Consider the following 19,965-nt stretch of genomic DNA (forward strand, 5'->3'; position numbering starts at 1 on the left):
CACACTTCCGGTTGGATTATTCTCATCAGATATAATGTGGATGTAACCAAATTCCCACCATCAGGGCTCTGGCAAATGGCAGAACCCAATGTACCTGGTGTGTGCGCCGCCCTCGGCTCTGCTGAGAAGTGGAGTGTGATGGCAAATGTCAGAGAAAAAAAAGTTGCAATTTATGAGATATTTATCCTGCAGAAAACTGACATAATTACATACAGTGCGTATATGTGTGTAGATGTGTGCGTGCGTATGTGTGGTCCTCATCCATCTGCTGTGGGGTAAGAAGACTAACAACTGCCGACACCGGTGGAGAAGCGATGTAGTTGCACATCACAGGCCCCTTGTAGCATCAGCCATCACATCATTATGTGGCATCACTGCTCTTACAGTAAAGAATCCTACACTGATACACTGATGTATGACCGCACGGCTACGGCTGGCCAGGCATACATCCGCTGCGATGGAGAGGAGCAGGGGTGACCGTAGGACGCTCCGTGCAGCCATTGCCGTCTATGGGGGACGCAAGCTTTCGGCCGTACATACGTCTCCCTATGGGTCGTGTGAATGCGGTCTTATGGTGATACTTCTCTAGGTGTAGAGTGACCCGGTAGGTGACAATATGTAGCGGCAGGTGACAATATGTAGCGGCAGGTGACAATATGTAGCGGCAGGTGACAATATGTAGCGGCAGGTGACAATATGTAGCGGCAGGTGAGAATATGCAGCAGTAAGTGACAGTATGTAGCGGTAGGTGACAATATGCAGCAGTAAGTGACAATATGTAGCGGTAGGTGATAATATGTAGCGGTAGGTGACAATATGTAGCGGTAGGTGACAATATGCAGCGGTAGGTGATAATTTGTACCGATAAGTGACAATATGCAGCGGCAGGTGACAATATGTAGCAGTAAGTGACAATATGCAGCGGCAGGTGACAATATGCAGCGGTAGGTGACAATATGTAGCGGCAGGTGACAATATGTAGCGGCAGGTGACAATATGTACCGATAAGTGACAATATGCAGCGGCAGGTGACAATATGCAGCGGCAGGTGACAATATGCAGCGGCAGGTGACAATATGCAGCGGTAGGTGACAATATGTAGCGGCAGGTGAGAATATGCAGCAGTAAGTGACAGTATGTAGCGGTAGGTGACAATATGCAGCAGTAAGTGACAATATGTAGCGGTAGGTGATAATATGTAGCGGTAGGTGACAATATGTAGCGGTAGGTGACAATATGCAGCGGTAGGTGACAATATGTAGCGGTAGGTGACAATATGCAGCAGTAAGTGACAGTATGTAGCGGTAGGTGACAATATGCAGCGGTAGGTGACAATATGTAGCGGTAGGTGACAATATGCAGCAGTAAGTGACAGTATGTAGCAGTAGGTGACAATATGTAGCAGTAAGTGACAATATGTAGCGGCAGGTGACAATATGTAGCGGTAGGTGACAATATGTAGCAGTAAGTGACAATATGCAGCAGTAAGTGACAGTATGTAGCGGTAGGTGACAATATGCAGCAGTAAGTGACAATATGCAGCAGTAGGTGACAATATGCAGCGGTAGGTGACAATATGTAGCGGCAGGTGACAATATGTACCGATAAGTGACAATATGCAGCGGCAGGTGACAATATGCAGCGGCAGGTGACAATATGCAGCGGCAGGTGACAATATGTAGCAGTAAGTGACAATATGTAGCGGCAGGTGACAATATGCAGCGGCAGGTGACAATATGTAGCAGTAAGTGACAATATGTAGCGGCAGGTGACAATATGTAGCAGTAAGTGACAATATGTAGCGGCAGGTGACAATATACAGCGGTAGGTGACAATATGCAGTGGCAGGTGACAATATGCAGCGGTAGGTGACAATATGCAGCGGCAGGTGACAATATGTACCGATAAGTGACAATATGTAGCGGCAGGTGACAATATGTACCGATAAGTGACAATATGTAGCGGCAGGTGACAATATGCAGCGGCAGGTGACAATATGTAGCAGTAAGTGACAATATGTAGCGGCAGGTGACAATATGCAGCGGCAGGTGACAATATGTAGCGGTAAGTGACAATATGCAGCGGTAGGTGACAATATGCAGCAGTAAGTGACAGTATGTAGCGGTAGGTGACAATATGCAGCAGTAAGTGACAGTATGTAGCAGTAGGTGACAATATGTAGCGGCAGGTGACAATATGTAGCGGTAGGTGACAATATGTAGCAGTAAGTGACAATATGTAGCAGTAAGTGACAATATGCAGCAGTAAGTGACAGTATGTAGCGGTAGGTGACAATATGCAGCAGTAAGTGACAATATGCAGCAGTAGGTGACAATATGCAGCAGTAAGTGACAATATGCAGCAGTAGGTGACAATATGCAGCGGTAGGTGACAATATGCAGCGGTAGGTGACAATATGCAGCGGCAGGTGACAATATGTACCGATAAGTGACAATATGCAGCGGTAGGTGACAATATGTAGCGGCAGGTGACAATTTGTAGCGGTAGGTGACAATATGCAGCGGCAGGTGACAATATGTAGCAGTAAGTGACAATATGTAGCGGTAGGTGACAATATGTAGCAGTAAGTGACAATATGCAGCGGCAGGTGACAATATGTAGCGGCAGGTGACAATATGTAGCAGTAAGTGACAATATGTAGCGGCAGGTGACAATATGTAGCGGCAGGTGACAATATGTAGCGGCAGGTGACAATATGCAGCGGCAGGTGACAATATGTAGCGGCAGGTGACAATATGTAGCGGCAGGTTATCAAATGAAATGATTGAAATTCCCTACGACAATGTAGCCGCGTCACTCACACTTCCGGTTGGATTATTCTCATCAGATATAATGTGGATGTAACCAAATTCCTACCATCAGGGCTCTGGCAAATGGCAGAACCCAATGTACCTGGTGTGTGCGCCGCCCTCGGCTCTGCTGAGGAGTGGAGTGTGATGGCAAATGTCAGAGAAAAAAAAGTTGCAATTCATGAGATATTTATCCTGCAGAAAACTGACATAATTACATACAGTGCGTATATGTGTGTATATGTGTGTATATGTGCGTAGATGTGTGCGTATGTGTGTGTATATGTGTGTGTATATGTGTGCGTGCGTATGTGTGGTCCTCATCCATCTGCTGTGGGGTAAGAAGACTAACAACTGCCGACACCGGTGGAGAAGCGATGTAGTTACACATCACAGGCCCCTTGTAGCATCAGCCATCACATCATTATGTGGCATCACTGCTCTTACAGTAAAGAATCCTACACTGATACACTGATGTATGACCGCACGGCTACGGCTGGCCAGGCATACGTCCGCTGCGATGGAGAGGAGCAGGGGTGACCGTAGGACGCTCCGTGCAGCCACCGCCGTCTATGGGGGACGCAAGCTTTCGGCCGTACATACGTCTCCCTATGGGTCGTGTGAATGCGGTCTTATGGTGATACTTCTCTAGGTGTAGAGTGACCCGGTAGGTGACAATATGTGGCGGCAGGTGACAATATGTGGCGGCAGGTGACAATATGTGGCGGCAGGTGACAATATGTAGCGCTAGGTGACAATATGTAGCGGCAGGTGACAATATGTACCGATAAGTGACAATATGTAGCGGCAGGTGACAATATGTAGCGGTAGGTGACAATATGTAGCGCTAGGTGACAATATGTAGCGGCAGGTGACAATATGTACCGGCAGGTGACAATATGTAGCGGCAGGTGACAATATGTAGCGGCAGGTGACAATATGTAGCGGTAGGTGACAATATGTAGCGGCAGGTGACAATATGTACCGATAAGTGACAATATGTAGCGGCAGGTGACAATATGCAGCGGTAGGTGACAATATGCAGCGGCAGGTGACAATATGTACCGATAAGTGACAATATGTAGCGGCAGGTGACAATATGCAGCGGCAGGTGACAATATGTACCGATAAGTGCCAATATGTAGCGGCAGGTGACAATATGCAGCGGTAGGTGACAATATGTAGCAGTGACAATATGCAGCGGCAGGTGACAATATGCAGCGGCAGGTGACAATATGCAGCGGTAGGTGACAATATGTAGCGGCAGGTGACAATATGTACCGATAAGTGACAATATGTAGCGGCAGGTGACAATATGTAGCAGTAAGTGACAATATGCAGCGGCAGGTGACAATATGCAGCGGTAGGTGACAATATGTAGCGGCAGGTGACAATATGTACCGATAAGTGACAATATGTAGCGGCAGGTGACAATATGTAGCAGTAAGTGACAATATGCAGCGGCAGGTGACAATATGCAGCGGTAGGTGACAATATGTAGCGGCAGGTGACAATATGTACCGATAAGTGACAATATGCAGCGGCAGGTGACAATATGCAGCGGTAGGTGACAATATGTAGCGGCAGGTGACAATATGTACCGATAAGTGACAATATGTAGCGGCAGGTGACAATATGTAGCGGCAGGTGACAATATGCAGCGGCAGGTGACAATATGCAGCGGCAGGTGACAATATGTAGCAGTAAGTGACAATATGCAGCGGCAGGTGACAATATGTAGCAGTAAGTGACAATATGCAGCGGCAGGTGACAATATGCAGCGGTAGGTGACAATATGTAGCAGTAAGTGACAATATGTAGCGGTAGGTGACAATATGCAGCGGTAGGTGACAATATGTAGCGGCAGGTGACAATATGTAGCAGTAAGTGACAATATGCAGCGGCAGGTGACAATATGCAGCGGTAGGTGACAATATGTAGCAGTGACAATATGCAGCGGCAGGTGACAATATGCAGCGGCAGGTGACAATATGCAGCGGCAGGTGACAATATGCAGCGGCAGGTGACAATATGTAGCGGTAGGTGACAATATGTAGCGGCAGGTGACAATATGTAGCAGTAAGTGACAATATGCAGCGGCAGGTGACAATATGCAGCGGCAGGTGACAATATGCAGCGGCAGGTGACAATATGCAGCAGTAGGTGACAATATGCAGCGGTAAGTGACAGTATGTAGCGGTAGGTGACAATTTGTAGCGGTAGGTGACAATTTGTAGCGGTAGGTGACAATATGTAGCGGTAAGTGACAATATGTAGCGGTAGGTGACAATATGCAGCAGTAGGTGACAATATGTAGCGGTAGGTGACAATATGCAGCAGTAAGTGACAGTATGTAGCAGTAGGTGACAATATGTAGCAGTAAGTGACAATATGTAGCGGCAGGTGACAATATGCAGCAGTAAGTGACAGTATGTAGCAGTAGGTGACAATATGTAGCAGTAAGTGACAATATGCAGCGGTAGGTGACAATATGCAGCAGTAAGTGACAGTATGTAGCAGTAGGTGACAATATGTAGCAGTAAGTGACAATATGTAGCGGCAGGTGACAATATGTAGCAGTAGGTTATCAAATGAAATGATTGAAATTCCCTACGACAATGTAGCCGCGTCACTCACACTTCCGGTTGGATTATTCTCATCAGATATAATGTGGATGTAACCAAATTCCCACCATCAGGGCTCTGGCAAATGGCAGAACCCAATGTACCTGGTGTGTGCGCCGCCCTCGGCTCTGCTGAGGAGTGGAGTGTGATGGCAAATGTCAGAGAAAAAAAAGTTGCAATTCATGAGATATTTATCCTGCAGAAAACTGACATAATTACATACAGTGCGTATATGTGTGTATATGTGTGCGTGCGTATGTGTGGTCCTCATCCATCTGCTGTGGGGTAAGAAGACTAACAACTGCCGACACCGGTGGAGAAGCGATGTAGTTGCACATCACAGGCCCCTTGTAGCATCAGCCATCACATCATTATGTGGCATCACTGCTCTTACAGTAAAGAATCCTACACTGATGTATGACCGCACGGCTACGGCTGGCCAGGCATACATCCGCTGCGATGGAGAGGAGCAGGGGTGACCGTAGGACGCTCCGTGCAGCCATTGCCGTCTATGGGGGACGCAAGCTTTCGGCCGTACATACGTCTCCCTATGGGTCGTGTGAATGCGGTCTTATGGTGATACTTCTCTAGGTGTAGAGTGACCAGGGTTTCCCTTGCAGGTTTGGCTATAATAAGATTATTTGTACATCATAATCATAACTCAAACCCGTCCTTGTACTCCAGTCCACCTTCATTACCTTTATCCTTCTCATCTGCAGCCATCTCAGACACCAGAGCTCACAGCACCCGGGCCGTCAGTCTGACTACGGATTGTATAAAGGCAGAGTAGGGACAGAAACTATTAATACCCCGGTCACATTCGCTGTACATTTTTCACGCTTTGCTTCGTTGCAGCCAATTGCAGAAATACTGGGGAGTGTCCCCACTCCCCAGTAATGCGCCCTCTGCCTCCCTCCCAGTAATGTGCCCTCTGCCCCCCTCACAGTAATGCGCCCAACCAGTAATGTGCCTCTGCCCCCCCAGTAATGTGCCCCTGCCCCCCCTCACAGTAATGTGCGCGCCCTGACCCCCCCCAGTAATGTGCCCTCTGCCCCCCCTCACAGTAATGCGCCCCCTGCCCCCCCTCACAGTAATGCGCCCCCTGCCCCCCCTCACAGTAATGCGCCCCCTGCCCCCCCTCACAGTAATGCGCCCCCCCCCTCACTAATGTGCCCTCAGTCCCCTTCCTGACAGAAACCAAAATGTAAATATTTTTGCTAATTTATTAAAGAAAAATGTAAATATCACACGGTCATAAGTATTCACCCCCTTTGCTCAGTGTTGAGCATTTAAAGAGGTCTGAATACGTTCCTTACCGCTGGAGGAGGAGCGTTTTCTCCTGTCGTCTTCTGGATCATCGTGGTAACTCTCCACTCTTCTTGTGATTGTTGCCTTTAGAATAATTGTGCTGATTGTCATGTCTGACAATGGCATTTCCCTTATGAGGGCGCCTCTTGCCCATGTAGCTGCTTGTAGCGCATTACATCTGTCAGCACCCTCTTCCCTGCAGCTCCCTCCTCCTCCTCCATTCTGCCTTCAGATGACATTGGGCACATTTCAGAGAGCTATAACCTTAGAAACCATGACACCTAGAAACAGAGTTCTGTTGTGATTTTAAAGATGAGAATCTCCCCTTTAATAATTCACACAGACACAGATAAATTGTTATAATTGCAGTCAGGAGTGGGAGCTATATCTGTGGCACCAAGAAACACAATCCTTGTATATGTGTGGCACCAAGAAACACAATCCTTGTATATCTGTGGCACCAAGAAACACAATCCTTGTATATCTGTGGCACCAAGAAACACAATCCTTGTATATGTGTGGCACCAAGAAACACAATCCTTGTATATGTGTGGCACCAAGAAACACAATCCTTGTATATGTGTGGCACCAAGAAACACAATCCTTGTATATGTGTGGCACCAAGAAACACAATCCTTGTATATGTGTGGCACCAAGAAACACAATCCTTGTATATGTGTGGCACCAAGAAACACAATCCTTGTATATCTGTGGCACCAAGAAACACAATCCTTGTATATCTGTGGCACCAAGAAACACAATCCTTGTATATGTGTGGCACCAAGAAACACAATCCTTGTATATCTGTGGCACCAAGAAACACAATCCTTGTATATCTGTGGCACCAAGAAACACAATCCTTGTATATCTGTGGCACCAAGAAACACAATCCTTGTATATCTGTGGCACCAAGAAACACAATCCTTGTATATCTGTGGCACCAGGAAACACAATCCTTGTATATCTGTGGCACCAGGAAACACAATCCTTGTATATGTGTGGCACCAAGAAACAATCCTTGTATATGTGTGGCACCAAGAAACACAATCCTTGTATATGTGTGGCACCAAGAAACACAATCCTTGTATATGTGTGGCACCAAGAAACACAATCCTTGTATATCTGTGGCACCAAGAAACACAATCCTTGTATATGTGTGGCACCAAGAAACACAATCCTTGTATATGTGTGGCACCAAGAAACACAATCCTTGTATATCTGTGGCACCAAGAAACACAATCCTTGTATATCTGTGGCACCAAGAAACACAATCCTTGTATATCTGTGGCACCAAGAAACACAATCCTTGTATATCTGTGGCACCAAGAAACACAATCCTTGGGTGAAACTTGATGGAAAGATTTCCCCCTTTAAAATGACATCAGAACTGTGTTCTAAGTGCACACTTTAGATTTGAAATGTGACTTATTTTTGGAAAAACAGGTTATGTCCGCATCATGAGCACCTATGCCTCCTGATACATCCCATAATTTTATATGACTTTGCAGCAACCGCCTGACATTGGTCACTAAAGCAGAGTTTACTTTCCGATATCCCAAGTTGCCTTAATAAATGTACTTTTGTTTCCCTTGCCGTAACTTTACGACCTAAATTCAACTCAAAATACCAACCAGTTGGATGATTCTGGGGACCAGATGCCACATCCATACTATAGATGCTACAAATATCAGTTTACGGCCTACAATGCAAAAATCACAAAATGCCAAAAATATTCAAAGGAACAAGGGAAAAAAATATAAGGTCTGCAATTTGTCATTTTTTATTTTAAGAAAGATCCAGCTGTCATCAAACGGAATTATTTAGAGATGCAAGAATCAAAGGGTTAATAGCGAAAACAAAAATTGACCAAATGCAGCTATTTCGGGGGGTGCGCTAGCAGACCAATACAATCAAGATGACCTTGCCCTGAATCTTTTTTTTTTTTCACATATTATATCAAGTATCGCCGGCCGTTGCGCCGGTGAGGACATACAAGAGGGGGGCACCTTATGGTTTAAGTTCAGAAAATACAAAAAAACCAACGTCCAATTTTTTTTTTCTTTTTCAACTTTCTCCTCAGTCCGTCCCGCAGCGAAGACTTCGACGTATCTTAACCGCAGGCTCGTCTGTTCCAAGGACTGTCCAAAAAACATATAAAATAAATAGCCACATAATGTCTTTCTTTGGACCTTGTTAATCAATAGATAAAAAAAAAAAAAAGCAAAAAAAAAAAAAAAAGCGCAAAAATTAAAAATCCTAAACTGAGCTCAGTGCAGTCTGTAAGTGCGTACTAGTGAGAGTAAGTGTTGCCTGCCGTGGTCAGATAGTGCTCCAGGTTTGGTTCATGTCCTCCCATCGGAAGAGCGAGTCGCTCAGGACCGTCCAAATCGTCGCTGCAAGTCAGCTAAATAAAAGAAATTAGATCAAAAAAGGTCAAAATAGAACAATGTAACTAACCATAAGAGAGCATCTACCACCAGGATGAAGGGTTGTAAACCAAGCACACTGACATGCTGGTGTGTGCCCCCATCTGGCAGGATCTGCTCTCCTTTAAGCTTCCTAAGAAGGAAAAAAAAAAGGCTTTAAAAATTATGCAAATTAGCCAGAGGGGCTCCAGGCTCCATTAATATTTATGGGTTCATTTGCATTATTTTAAATGCCTTAAAAAAAATGGGAATAAGAAGCTCAAGGAATAGAAGATCCTGCCAGAGGGGTTGCACACCAGTATGTCAGCGTGCTTGGTTTACAACCCTTTATCCTGGTGGTAGATGTCAACTAGTACAGTCTAAACATAAAGAGCTACAGTATTTCCATCCAATATATGACATGTATTGTGCAGCGTGAAGCAGTTTTCCCCTGTGCAGTATATATATCCCCCATTGCTGGCTATGGTACGGTGCAACACATATGCGGCCCCCGTACTGTCCCATCTTTCTGCACCGTGCGCCATATATTACTATGGAGAGGGGTGAGCGTCTGTGTGAATGTAGCCCAATTCTCAGAGGTCTCAGAGCTGGAGGCTGCATATAGAAAAGCAGAGAATCTGCTCCATACCCCCCCCCCCAAGACATATTGGGTTATATAGGACATAGTAGAGAGGAACCTACCTGTACTCATGTACATAAATCACTTGGGGTGCGATTACCTCCCGGAACCTTTGTCTCATACACATCGGCAGAGTCATATAGGACAGAGAAGTCCTGACTTGTAGAGACCGTCGTACTCTATCACCTCTGATTACATACAGTGGATTATATGTGCTGATGCTAATACCACAAGCAAAGACTATGAAAACCTTTGACCATGAAATATTCACTCTAAGGCCGAATTCACACAATCGTGCAGACGGCAATAGCCGCACACAACGGTCCGGTTCTCACAGGACCTTTCCGTAGCCGCAAAAAGATTGAGCATGCTCTATCATCGGGCGCATTTACAGCCGTGCAGCAATATTTTCAATGGAGGCGACAGGAGGGTCATTCCTCCTCCTCTCCGGCGCGGCTCACGTACGCTCATCCGGCTATGGCCAAGTGGACATACATTAGTGTACATACACCCCAAGGCTGAATTCACACTGACCTGAGCCCGCCGTACCGTAGCACTGCATAGAGGAACATGGCGCATGAGACATGTCCTATCTTTTCACAGCTATAGAACGGTACGGTGCCGCATGCCCATATCCGACGTATATACGTCAACTATCGGCCACGTGAATGAGGCCTAAGGGATATCTTCCGGTCGTAGCAGGTGATCCTAGTTGAAAAAGCTGTGAACAGAAAACAATTCAAATTGACGGCCCAATCTACTAGCCAGGGGACGCCTCTGTCCAATCACAGGCATGGCTAGTTGATAGGGACATCAACTCGCCAGACTGGCTTTTTGGCCCCCCAATCCGGCATCATGTCCGGGACCTGTGGGACACAGCTGAACGCAAACTTTGGGTTGGCCCATCTCTATAGGAGACTACAAATAGTCTGTGTGGTCGGACTCTGCACTAAGTGATACTCTGCCCTCCCTCCTCCAACTGTTACAAAGTACACAAGACTATTAGATACAATTGTTTCCAGGATTGATCATTTAGGGAACATTCCGAAACTATTTTCAAGCCGCTTCTCAACCCTCAAATGGTTTTCTGTCTACAGGTCAGTACCAACCAAAGTCTAACGGACCACAAATCCGGCACCAACTTCACCCCTACAGCAAACAGCTCAGGACCTCAACCCCACGAGAAGTCAATGCACTGGATCAAGGGAGAAGTTCTGGGCAGAGGAGCGTATGGCACGGTAATGCCCCACTGTTACCATAGGCAACTAAAAGTCATCTGTATATCAGGAGGATTCTGGATCACCACTTTGATTGATTTTATCCGATTTCTGGGATTAACCCTTTAAAGAGAGTTCTATGCTTTCAGCTTACTCTCTACAATAGACCGTTAGCTTGACTAAAGTTGTAGTCGTAGTCAGGTTTTAGTAGCCACTTCATAAACACTAGCAATAAAAAGATAAAAACATGTCCTGAACCTGTGGGAAATCTGTTTTATTTCCCTTCATTACCTCCACATAGTATTCATTCACATCAATTGACTGCTATATAACTTACTCATAGATCCAAGCACCGAGACTATGGTAAACCTACAGTATATTTGTTATGTATGGCTTCCTTCATTCTAAAGTCAACTGTTACAATTATGCTAATGAGCCTGAAGGGCTATGGGCGTGTTAAACAAGCCATCTGTGCTCTGGCTTCACAAGCTGTTACACTGCAGCTGAATGTATCAGTCTCACACCTGAACTTCCTGTAATCTCAGCAGCAGTGAGCACCAAGTGGGAGAGGGTGCTTTTTCAGAATGTAACAGCCTGTGAATCTGCAGCACAGAGGGGCCCTGGTAACACCCCTGTAGCCTCTCTGGCTCATTAACATCATTGTAAAAGTTGATTTTAGAAGTAAGGAGGCCCTGGATTACAAAACTAAGAAGATTAACACAGTTACAGTGCCTGGATCTACGATTAAGTGTCCTTTAGGATGGTAGATCTTCTTTAATGCAGGGGAGGTCCTCCAGTTTAGTAGATGGTCCTCCGATATCGTATAATAACAGTGTTTTATGGTCTGATTCTAGGTTTATCGGGGTCTAACAAGTCAAGGAGAGCTCATCGCTGCAAAGCAGGTGATATTACATGGCTCCGACCCTGCCGTAGCCGAAAAGGAATATAGAAAGTTGCAGGAGGAGGTGGACCTGTTAAAAACCCTGAAGCATGTCAATATTGTGGGATACTTGGGGACATCCTTTGAGGACAGGATAGTGACAATCTTTATGGAATATGTCCCTGGAGGATCCATTTCCAACATTTTACGCCATTTTGGTCCGCTACAAGAAGTTGTGACCAGCAGGTACACACACCACATCCTGCGGGGCATCTCCTATCTGCACAGGAACAGAGTCGTCCACAGAGACATCAAAGGGAACAACGTGGTGCTGATGCCAAACGGGGTCATAAAACTTATTGATTTTGGCTGCGCAAAACGTCTGAATGGCCTGAGCGTAAACGGGACCCACGGGGAGATGCTGCAGTCGATGCACGGCACGCCATATTGGATGGCACCAGAAGTAATTAGCGAATCCGGCCACGGGGAGAAGTCGGATATTTGGAGTATTGGGTGCACAGTATTTGAAATGGCGACTGGAAAGCCGCCCCTGGCTCACATGGAGAGGATGGCAGCCATGTTCTACATTGGGGTAGAGAAGGGACTTATGCCAACCTTACCAGATCACTTCTCTAGGAAAGCAAGAGAATTTGTCAATCTCTGCTTAACCAGGTATGTAAACTTGTCTGAACATTCAGATTACGGGGATATACAATGTGCATGGTGGAGAAGAGGCTCGGCCTTGGTTCGCCTTTTCCTCCTCCGAGCCCATGTTCATTCTGAAATCTATGCTGAATCTTTCTAGCTAGAGATAGACTGGACTGACCATGGAAAGTGGAGGGGGAAGAGTCAGCAGGAGATCCAGAGAATCTGCAGAGCCAATAGTAAACTTCTGTCTCACCCCATGTGCTTTATTCACAAAACTACAGGACGGTTCTTCTCTAAAAAAGTCCTAATCCTGCTGATGCATCTACCGTGTTTTTCGGACTATAAGGCGCGCCTTATAATCCAGTGCGCCTTCTATATGAACCGTACTTACAGACAACAGCTGCCTTGTACTGTGCACAGGTCTGCCACCTGCTGGTCATTCATCCTTATAATCAGGTGCGCCTTATAATCCAGTGCGCCTTATATATGAACCGTACTTACAGACAACAGCTGCCTTGAACTGTGCACAGGTCTGCCACCTGCTGGTCATTCATCCTTATAATCAGGTGCGCCTTATAATCCGGTGCGCCTTATATATGACCCTAGACATTTTAGCAGGCATTTATTGTCCGAAAAATACTGTATAAGAAATATAGTTCTGAAGCAAATTCTCTTTTACTCTGTGTGCGGTGTATAAGAGACATTGTAGCAGTTTTCCCATACACCGCACACGAAAGTAAAAGAATCTGCTACATAACTAATTTTCGAGATCATAGATGGATCAGTAGAATTTAAAAAAAGTTAGTCTCCAGCTCTGAGACACCTGAGAATCAGAGAGATTAAGCAAATGGGAAACAGACTCAAATATTGCGTTTCTGGGGCCACCACTAGAGGGAGCTCTTTGCATACCGCTAAGTAATTAACTTAAAAAACACTATGCAGTAACTACACCTGCTGACCCCATGCTGGAGGGGGTTTATACTTACAGGGAGTATTGGGGGAGGAAGCATCATGGAAGTCAGAGGCTCAAAGACATCAAGGTACCCTGGGGGGGAGAGAAATACCAGAAGTTAGAAAGTCTGTTGATCAGTTGTTCAGGGGGGATTTTCACTTTCCCAAAAAGTGGTTCCAGCATAGAAGAAGAATCTGGAGAATTAAAATGGAGACAGAGTGTGGGGCAGTCGGATCACGGTTTCCCTCTTTTTGCTCCATATAGAGGACAATCCATACACTTGGCATGCACAGTATACAACGCTATATCATATTTGCTGTATTATCTGACCCTTTTGGGGTTCACAATCTTCAGCATATTATTGACCCATGTCTGCAGATCTGCGAGGCAATTTACATTGATGTTCTACATTCAGAATCTTTATTATAACCTTAGTGATCATATGTCTTGTACAATATATATAAGGACAGAACACTTTATACCTTTAAAATAACTTAAAGGGGAAGTTCCATAAATAAATGTTATTGTTTGCATTATGAAAAGTTATACAGTTTTCCAGTATACTTTCTGTATCGATTCCACACGACTTTCTAGATCTCTGCTTGCTGTCATTCTGTAGAAAGCTTCATTGTTTACTTCCGGGGGACAGAAATCTGTACATGGTCATACAGGTGCACGACTCGTTATATTAGATTACTCTCTCATACTTAGGAGCAATGCACCTGTGTGACTGGGGTCAGATTTCTATCCACTGGAACGAAACAACGAACGCTCTTATAGAATGACAGCAAGCAGAGATCTAGAAGGCTGTGAGGAATTGATACAGAAAGTATATTAGAAAATTATATAGTTTTTCACCAAACAATAACATTCATTTGCTGAAATAGGAACACCCCTTTAAGATTTAAAGGAAACCTACCATTTGATTTGATGCGTCATGAAAAAAAAAAAAACCATACCTTGAGACTGCTGTAGCTACACTGATGCAGAAACATATCTTGGTTAATTCCTGAGCTGAGTGGTTCTGCTGTAAAAACAATTATAACATTCAGGACCTTGGGAAAGCTGGGTGCCTACATAAACACATTACACACAGAGCTCGTAATTACACATGGAGCTTAGTCAAGACATGACTAATTCACGCTAAGCTGGATCACTCATACACAGCAGCTGGGGGATGGTGCAGTAATTGATTATTCTGTCTGGCACGGAGAACAGTGATTGCATTATCCACTCCTGCAGAGAAAAACTCACAGGCTAGGAGAAGCTCGGAAGCAAGTGCTGAGGGAGCCATAAAAGCGACAGAGCTTCATTATCATATAATTATATGTTTTATCAGCAAAACCACTCAGCTCAGGGATTAAACAAGATATGTTTCTGCATCAACTACACCATTCTCAAGATATTTTGCTTCATAATGCATGAAATCAAATGGTAGGTTTCCTTTAAGAGCATTAGGCTAAAAGTTTAAAAAGTAATTGTAATTAAATGCCAAAAGTGAATAAGTCGCCCCCATTAAGTGGATACCCCCCCAGACACAGGAATCACTGGATGATGCGTTACAGATTGGTCAAACAATAGGATAGAATCTACAAGCCATCAATCTAATTATGGGATTTGAAGAATGTTGTCCAAAATTGAAGGGGGGAACCTTGTGCTTGTCCTTACAAACAGCTCAGATAGGGATCAGCTACATTTGGACGACCCCCTTACTCAGTTCACATAAACCATGTTGTTCCTGGCCTTTTGGCTGTAATTTGGGAACGGTCTACAATCTAAAACATTAACCAATTAAAAATGACCAAATTTGATAAGATTTGAATAAAAGGGTCAGGAGATAACACAGGGTTAACATTGGTCCCTATACACCCCATAGTCATCAGTTACAAAATAAGGCAAAATACAGCAGATGAATATTACAGACAATATTACAGTAATCCCAGAATTTCACTCTGTAAATCCAGAACCATCTTTACATCAGCAGATAATTGGCAACAAAGGGCTCAGGTATAGAATTAGAAAAGATACAATTTACATAAATATTCCGGGGAATTACAAAGAACGTTCTGTACAATATTTGATACATCTGAAGCATCTTAGAATTAGTTACTGCCCCTAAGATGTTACTCCACTGCCCCCTACTGGTGAGGAGATTGTGACAATGTAGCAACTTTTTGAAATTGTTGCATTTAGTATCTTCTCTTCTCTGACGGAAAATGGAAGAGGAAATGAGAACAAACCCGGATTGTGTAGTAGTGGGAGCGGAGAGAACTCAGTAAAACTTTCCTGTGGGAAACATATACAAGATAAATCCCAATGGGAGGGGGAAACCTCAGGTTCTTCCTCTTTACCCAGTTGTGAGTAATATATATATATATCCACACAGGTAGTGATGATGCCCCATATGGGTAGTAACTGCACCAACCAAAAGGTACAGAGTGAGGTGTCTGTGCCCAAATTGGGGACACTCCTCGGGATAGCACTTTAACCAGGCTCCAAAATTCGACATACCTGACGTTATTTGGCTCATCCTCTTCTACGTCACATGTGGTGGATCCGACTCCTACTGAGACTTATGGGGGGTATTTATCATCAAGTTTATGGTAAAACTCAAGTTCTAGTTGTCCATGGAAACCAATCAGAGCTTAGCTTTAATTTTTATAAACAGCAGTAAGAGAATGAAAGCTGAGCTCTGATTGGTTGCAATGGGCGACTAGAACAGTTGTGCTCTGATTCAGCCCTGACTTATGATAAATCTCCCCCGTGGAGTCTACAAGGTCCACCCCGTGCTCTGCCGTCATTGGATGTGGTGGCACACGGCTACTATAGGTTATAACATTCTACTCCAAGGGGTCCGGCCTCTAACAAATCCATTGATCCGGAGGGAACCCGAGTTATCAGAGGGGTGTAAGCTCCTCATAGGTGGAGGGTGCTCAAGGTGTCCGACTAGCAACCAAATTTTAAGGTGCTTGTAACGTGGAATATTTTGTGCCCCGTTCGGTAAATAAGATTTAACCCATTAAGTTTTAGTTAAAGGCTTTAGAAATTTTTACTCTTGTTTTTAAATTTAACAAAAATTCTCACTGCTCTCAATACAGAACATTTAAATGATTAGAGCGTCCCCCCTACAAGGCGGCCTTAAAGGGATAGTCCCACTTTACCAAATTAATTTTATTGTTTGTATAATGAAAAGTTATACAATTTTCCATTATTCTTTCTGTATTCATTTGTCATGGTTTTCTAGATCTCTGCTTGCTTTCCTTCTAGAGGAAGCTTCTATGTTTACATCCAGTTTGATAGACATCTGACCATGGTCACACAGGTGTACGGCTCGTTATATCAGGGTAATCAGAGCTGTGTGAGCGAGCCGCGCACCCGTGGGATCGGACGCGAGCCGCGCACCCGTGGGATCGGACGCGAGCCGCGCACCCGTGGGATCGGACGCGAGCCGCGCACCCGTGGGATCGGACGCGAGCCGCGCACCCGTGGGATCGGACGCGAGCCGCGCACCCGTTGGATCGGACGCGAGCCGCGCACCCGTGGGATCGGACGCGAGCCGCGCACCCGTGGGATCGGACGCGAGCCGCGCACCCGTGGGATCGGACGCGAGCCGCGCACCCGTGGGATCGGACGCGAGCCGCGCACCCGTGGGATCGGACGCGAGCCGCGCACCCGTGGGATCGGACGCGAGCCGCGCACCCGTGGGACCATGGACAGATTTCTATGCACTGGAAAACACAGAAGCTTCCTATAGAATAACAGCAAGCAGAGATCTAGAAAACTGAGGAATTGATACAGAATATATTGGAAAATTGTACAACTTTTCATTAAACAAACAATATTTATTTGCTGAAATGAGACAACCCCTTTGAGTCTCTGTATGTAGAGCTCCTACTTCCAGACCTTCCAAACCAGTTCCCTACACTGTACTGAGGAAACGCAACCACATGGAAACAGCCCTGTCCACAGCCGGGAGTCTGTTCCTTCTGGTTTATACTGGTTTGGGGTTAATCCTGCATCATGTCATTAGGCTTCCTGAAAGTCATGCTTGATGGTAAGGGGGCTGCCTTACAATGTAGCTAAACAAGGTTTGCTTATCCCAATCTTGGCACGTTTTATTTGCACTTTTACACACACACAGCGATAACAATAATTTTTGTAACAAATGACAAGTGTGACTTTTTTTTACTTTTAATTTTCTTTATTAATTTCTTAATTTGATTAAAAAAAAACTTTGGGATTTAGAGATCACTTGTAAAACACTTCACTCCATATTTCATAGCCAAGCTGCTCGCTGCCGTAGGGCTGAGGGGTTTTAAGAGTCAAAATTAAAGGATCCATCCTGATAACCCAGGGACATTGCTCATAGCTCCAGGCACCAGGACTGTGGGATCTTCTTATATGTGTTCTGTGGCTTCCTTCCTTCTAATATCAACTTCTATTATGATGCTAATGAGCCGAGGGCTCCGGGGGTTGTTACCAGAGCCCCTCTGTACTGCAGCTTCACAGTGCAGGAGCATTTCCCCCTACCACTATCTGTGGATACATTCCCTCTTGCCATAAGAGTACATCAGACAGATGGAGGGGAAGAACTGAGGGAGCAGGAAAAGAGGCAGACATTGTAACAGTCTGTGAAGCTACAATCTAGAGAGGCTCTGGTTACATCCCCCAGAGCCCTTGTGGCTCATTTGCATAATTATAAAGGGTGATTTTATTTTTATTTTTTTTAGAAAGGAGACAGCGATGGATAACAAATATAATAAGATTACCACAGTCACGGTGCCCGGATCTATCAGTGAATCTTCCTGGATTGTGATTTCATTTAAAAGAAAAACTGCAATGTATCTGTCATAGTTTGCAAAAAAATTCTGTTTGGGGAACGAACAAAAAAAAAAAAAAGTTATAAGACAAGTTAAAATTAACTATTTGTTGTCCTGTGGCAGGGACCAGGAGAAGCGGCCGTCTGCAGAGCAGCTCCTTCAGCACCCGTTTGTGCGCTGGACATCGTGAACGCGACCTGTGCCATCAGACCTACACATCTGTCATTAAAATAATATTCTTCTGAGCGCGTGTTTCATGCCTGTGTCCTCCATGTACAGTTACTGCACTGGTGAAATATACTCCAGGCATATAAACAATAGCAGGAACTCAATCTCAGGGTGGGCCATTCCCACAAAGGCGAATTCAGCAAGGAAATACGTAACTGCCGGCACAAAACTCTGGACCCATTTATACAAAGACAGAGATTAAAGGGGTTGTCCCAACTTTCACACAAACCTGTGCTACACCCGGGCCAGGACCTTAGCACACATTGGGTTGAGAGAAGAGCGCTGCTCCTCCCCCCTTCCTCTGGTGCCCGGCTGTATGTACCGGTACAGGCTTTATATGTTTTCGGTACGGTAAAACGCGCGTGTGCTCGCCGTACTGTGGCCGCTCACTGTCGACGTCTATGGGGACATAGATCTGGCTACAAATTTGCGGCCACGCATACGTCCCCAGAACATCTGTGCAGTAGGAAGTTGCAAACAAGTGGATAAGACAGGTGGTTTGGGCGGTAGCCTGGGGTCCAAACCTTGTCCACGGCCCCCTAGAAGGTTTGGGCCACAGGCTACCGCCCAAACCTTCTAGGGGCCGTGGACAACCACCCACCAAATTTTATAATCAGAAGGGCTTTCAGCCATGAAATCCTCATAAATCTTTCCCTGCTCTCCATATTCTTGCACAAAGCAACCATTCAGGACCTTTGAAGGTCCACCAAGGGTCCTAAAGCTGCAGATTGAAAGCAGACAGAAGGAACGCATCTTCCGCCATTCCCCAAGAATCTGTTTCTAGTACCAAATTTAGACAGTGATTACAGACTTGTAGGGGATATAATATTCGTACAGCCCAAGGCACATGGTGGTCATGTACCCGAAAATCACAATAACTATTTACACCATAAAAAAAAAGTCTCAACATCTCAGGAAATCTCAGTTTACCAATCCCATGGTCAGAAGGTCCAGACAGTCACCAAAGTGCAAAAGGCCTACTACGTACCTTGATGGTTCTTGAGCGATCTTCAGGTTATACATCTGCAAGCAGAATTAGGCAATGTAATACGTAAGACACCTCTGCAGGAGCCTCCACCCATTACAGGTTATATGGTCCAAAATCTTTGCACTGAGCAGGCCCACAAAACTCTGGGATGGAAAATTAAGAACATCTCCAGGTGATACATATGTCCGTGCAGCTGCTGTAAAGCAAAGGCCTAAATGCTGCTAACAGCGGCTGTGATAGGACGGCTGCCCCATGGACAGAAAAGCGCACAACATCCGGATCCTGGACCATAAAGAGCCGGATGTAGGAAGAGGAACCTGCCATGACCCCGGTGTGGGATCGCAACTGCAAATCATGAGCAAACCTGCACTACACTAAATTACACAAAGTCCGAAAACTGGATATTGGGTCCATCAGATCCTGAACAGACATTACACATCGGGTA

General features: G+C 45.2%; 2 protein-coding genes across 4 annotated transcripts in view; one reads left to right on the forward strand and one right to left on the reverse strand.

Annotated features, from left to right (window-relative positions):
- MAP3K19 (mitogen-activated protein kinase kinase kinase 19) overlaps positions 1–18,546 on the forward strand; it is a 32,943-nt gene extending 14,397 nt beyond the window's left edge. Inside the window, exons 12-14 of one of the 2 annotated variants that reach the window (XM_072122270.1) lie at positions 10,885–11,025; positions 11,859–12,556; positions 18,428–18,546. In XM_072122270.1, the coding sequence (XP_071978371.1) occupies positions 10,885–11,025; positions 11,859–12,556; positions 18,428–18,494 (906 nt within the window). In that variant the 3' untranslated portion in view covers positions 18,495–18,546. The remainder of the gene's footprint in view (positions 1–10,884; positions 11,026–11,858; positions 12,557–18,427) is intronic. The other variant, XM_072122271.1, reaches the window with a different exon arrangement.
- CCNT2 (cyclin T2) overlaps positions 8,500–19,965 on the reverse strand; it is a 34,526-nt gene continuing 23,060 nt past the window's right edge. Inside the window, exons 10-12 of one of the 2 annotated variants that reach the window (XM_072122275.1) lie at positions 13,519–13,577; positions 9,034–9,146; positions 8,500–8,880 (exon numbers count right to left, since the gene is read on the reverse strand). In XM_072122275.1, the coding sequence (XP_071978376.1) occupies positions 8,853–8,880; positions 9,034–9,146; positions 13,519–13,577 (200 nt within the window). In that variant the 3' untranslated portion in view covers positions 8,500–8,852. Of the gene's footprint in view, positions 8,881–9,033; positions 9,147–13,518; positions 13,578–19,965 lie in introns of those variants that run through there. The other variant, XM_072122272.1, reaches the window with a different exon arrangement.

This window comes from Engystomops pustulosus, chromosome 8 (genome assembly GCF_040894005.1).
Source record: "Engystomops pustulosus chromosome 8, aEngPut4.maternal, whole genome shotgun sequence".
Classification (NCBI taxonomy): domain Eukaryota; kingdom Metazoa; phylum Chordata; class Amphibia; order Anura; family Leptodactylidae; genus Engystomops; species Engystomops pustulosus.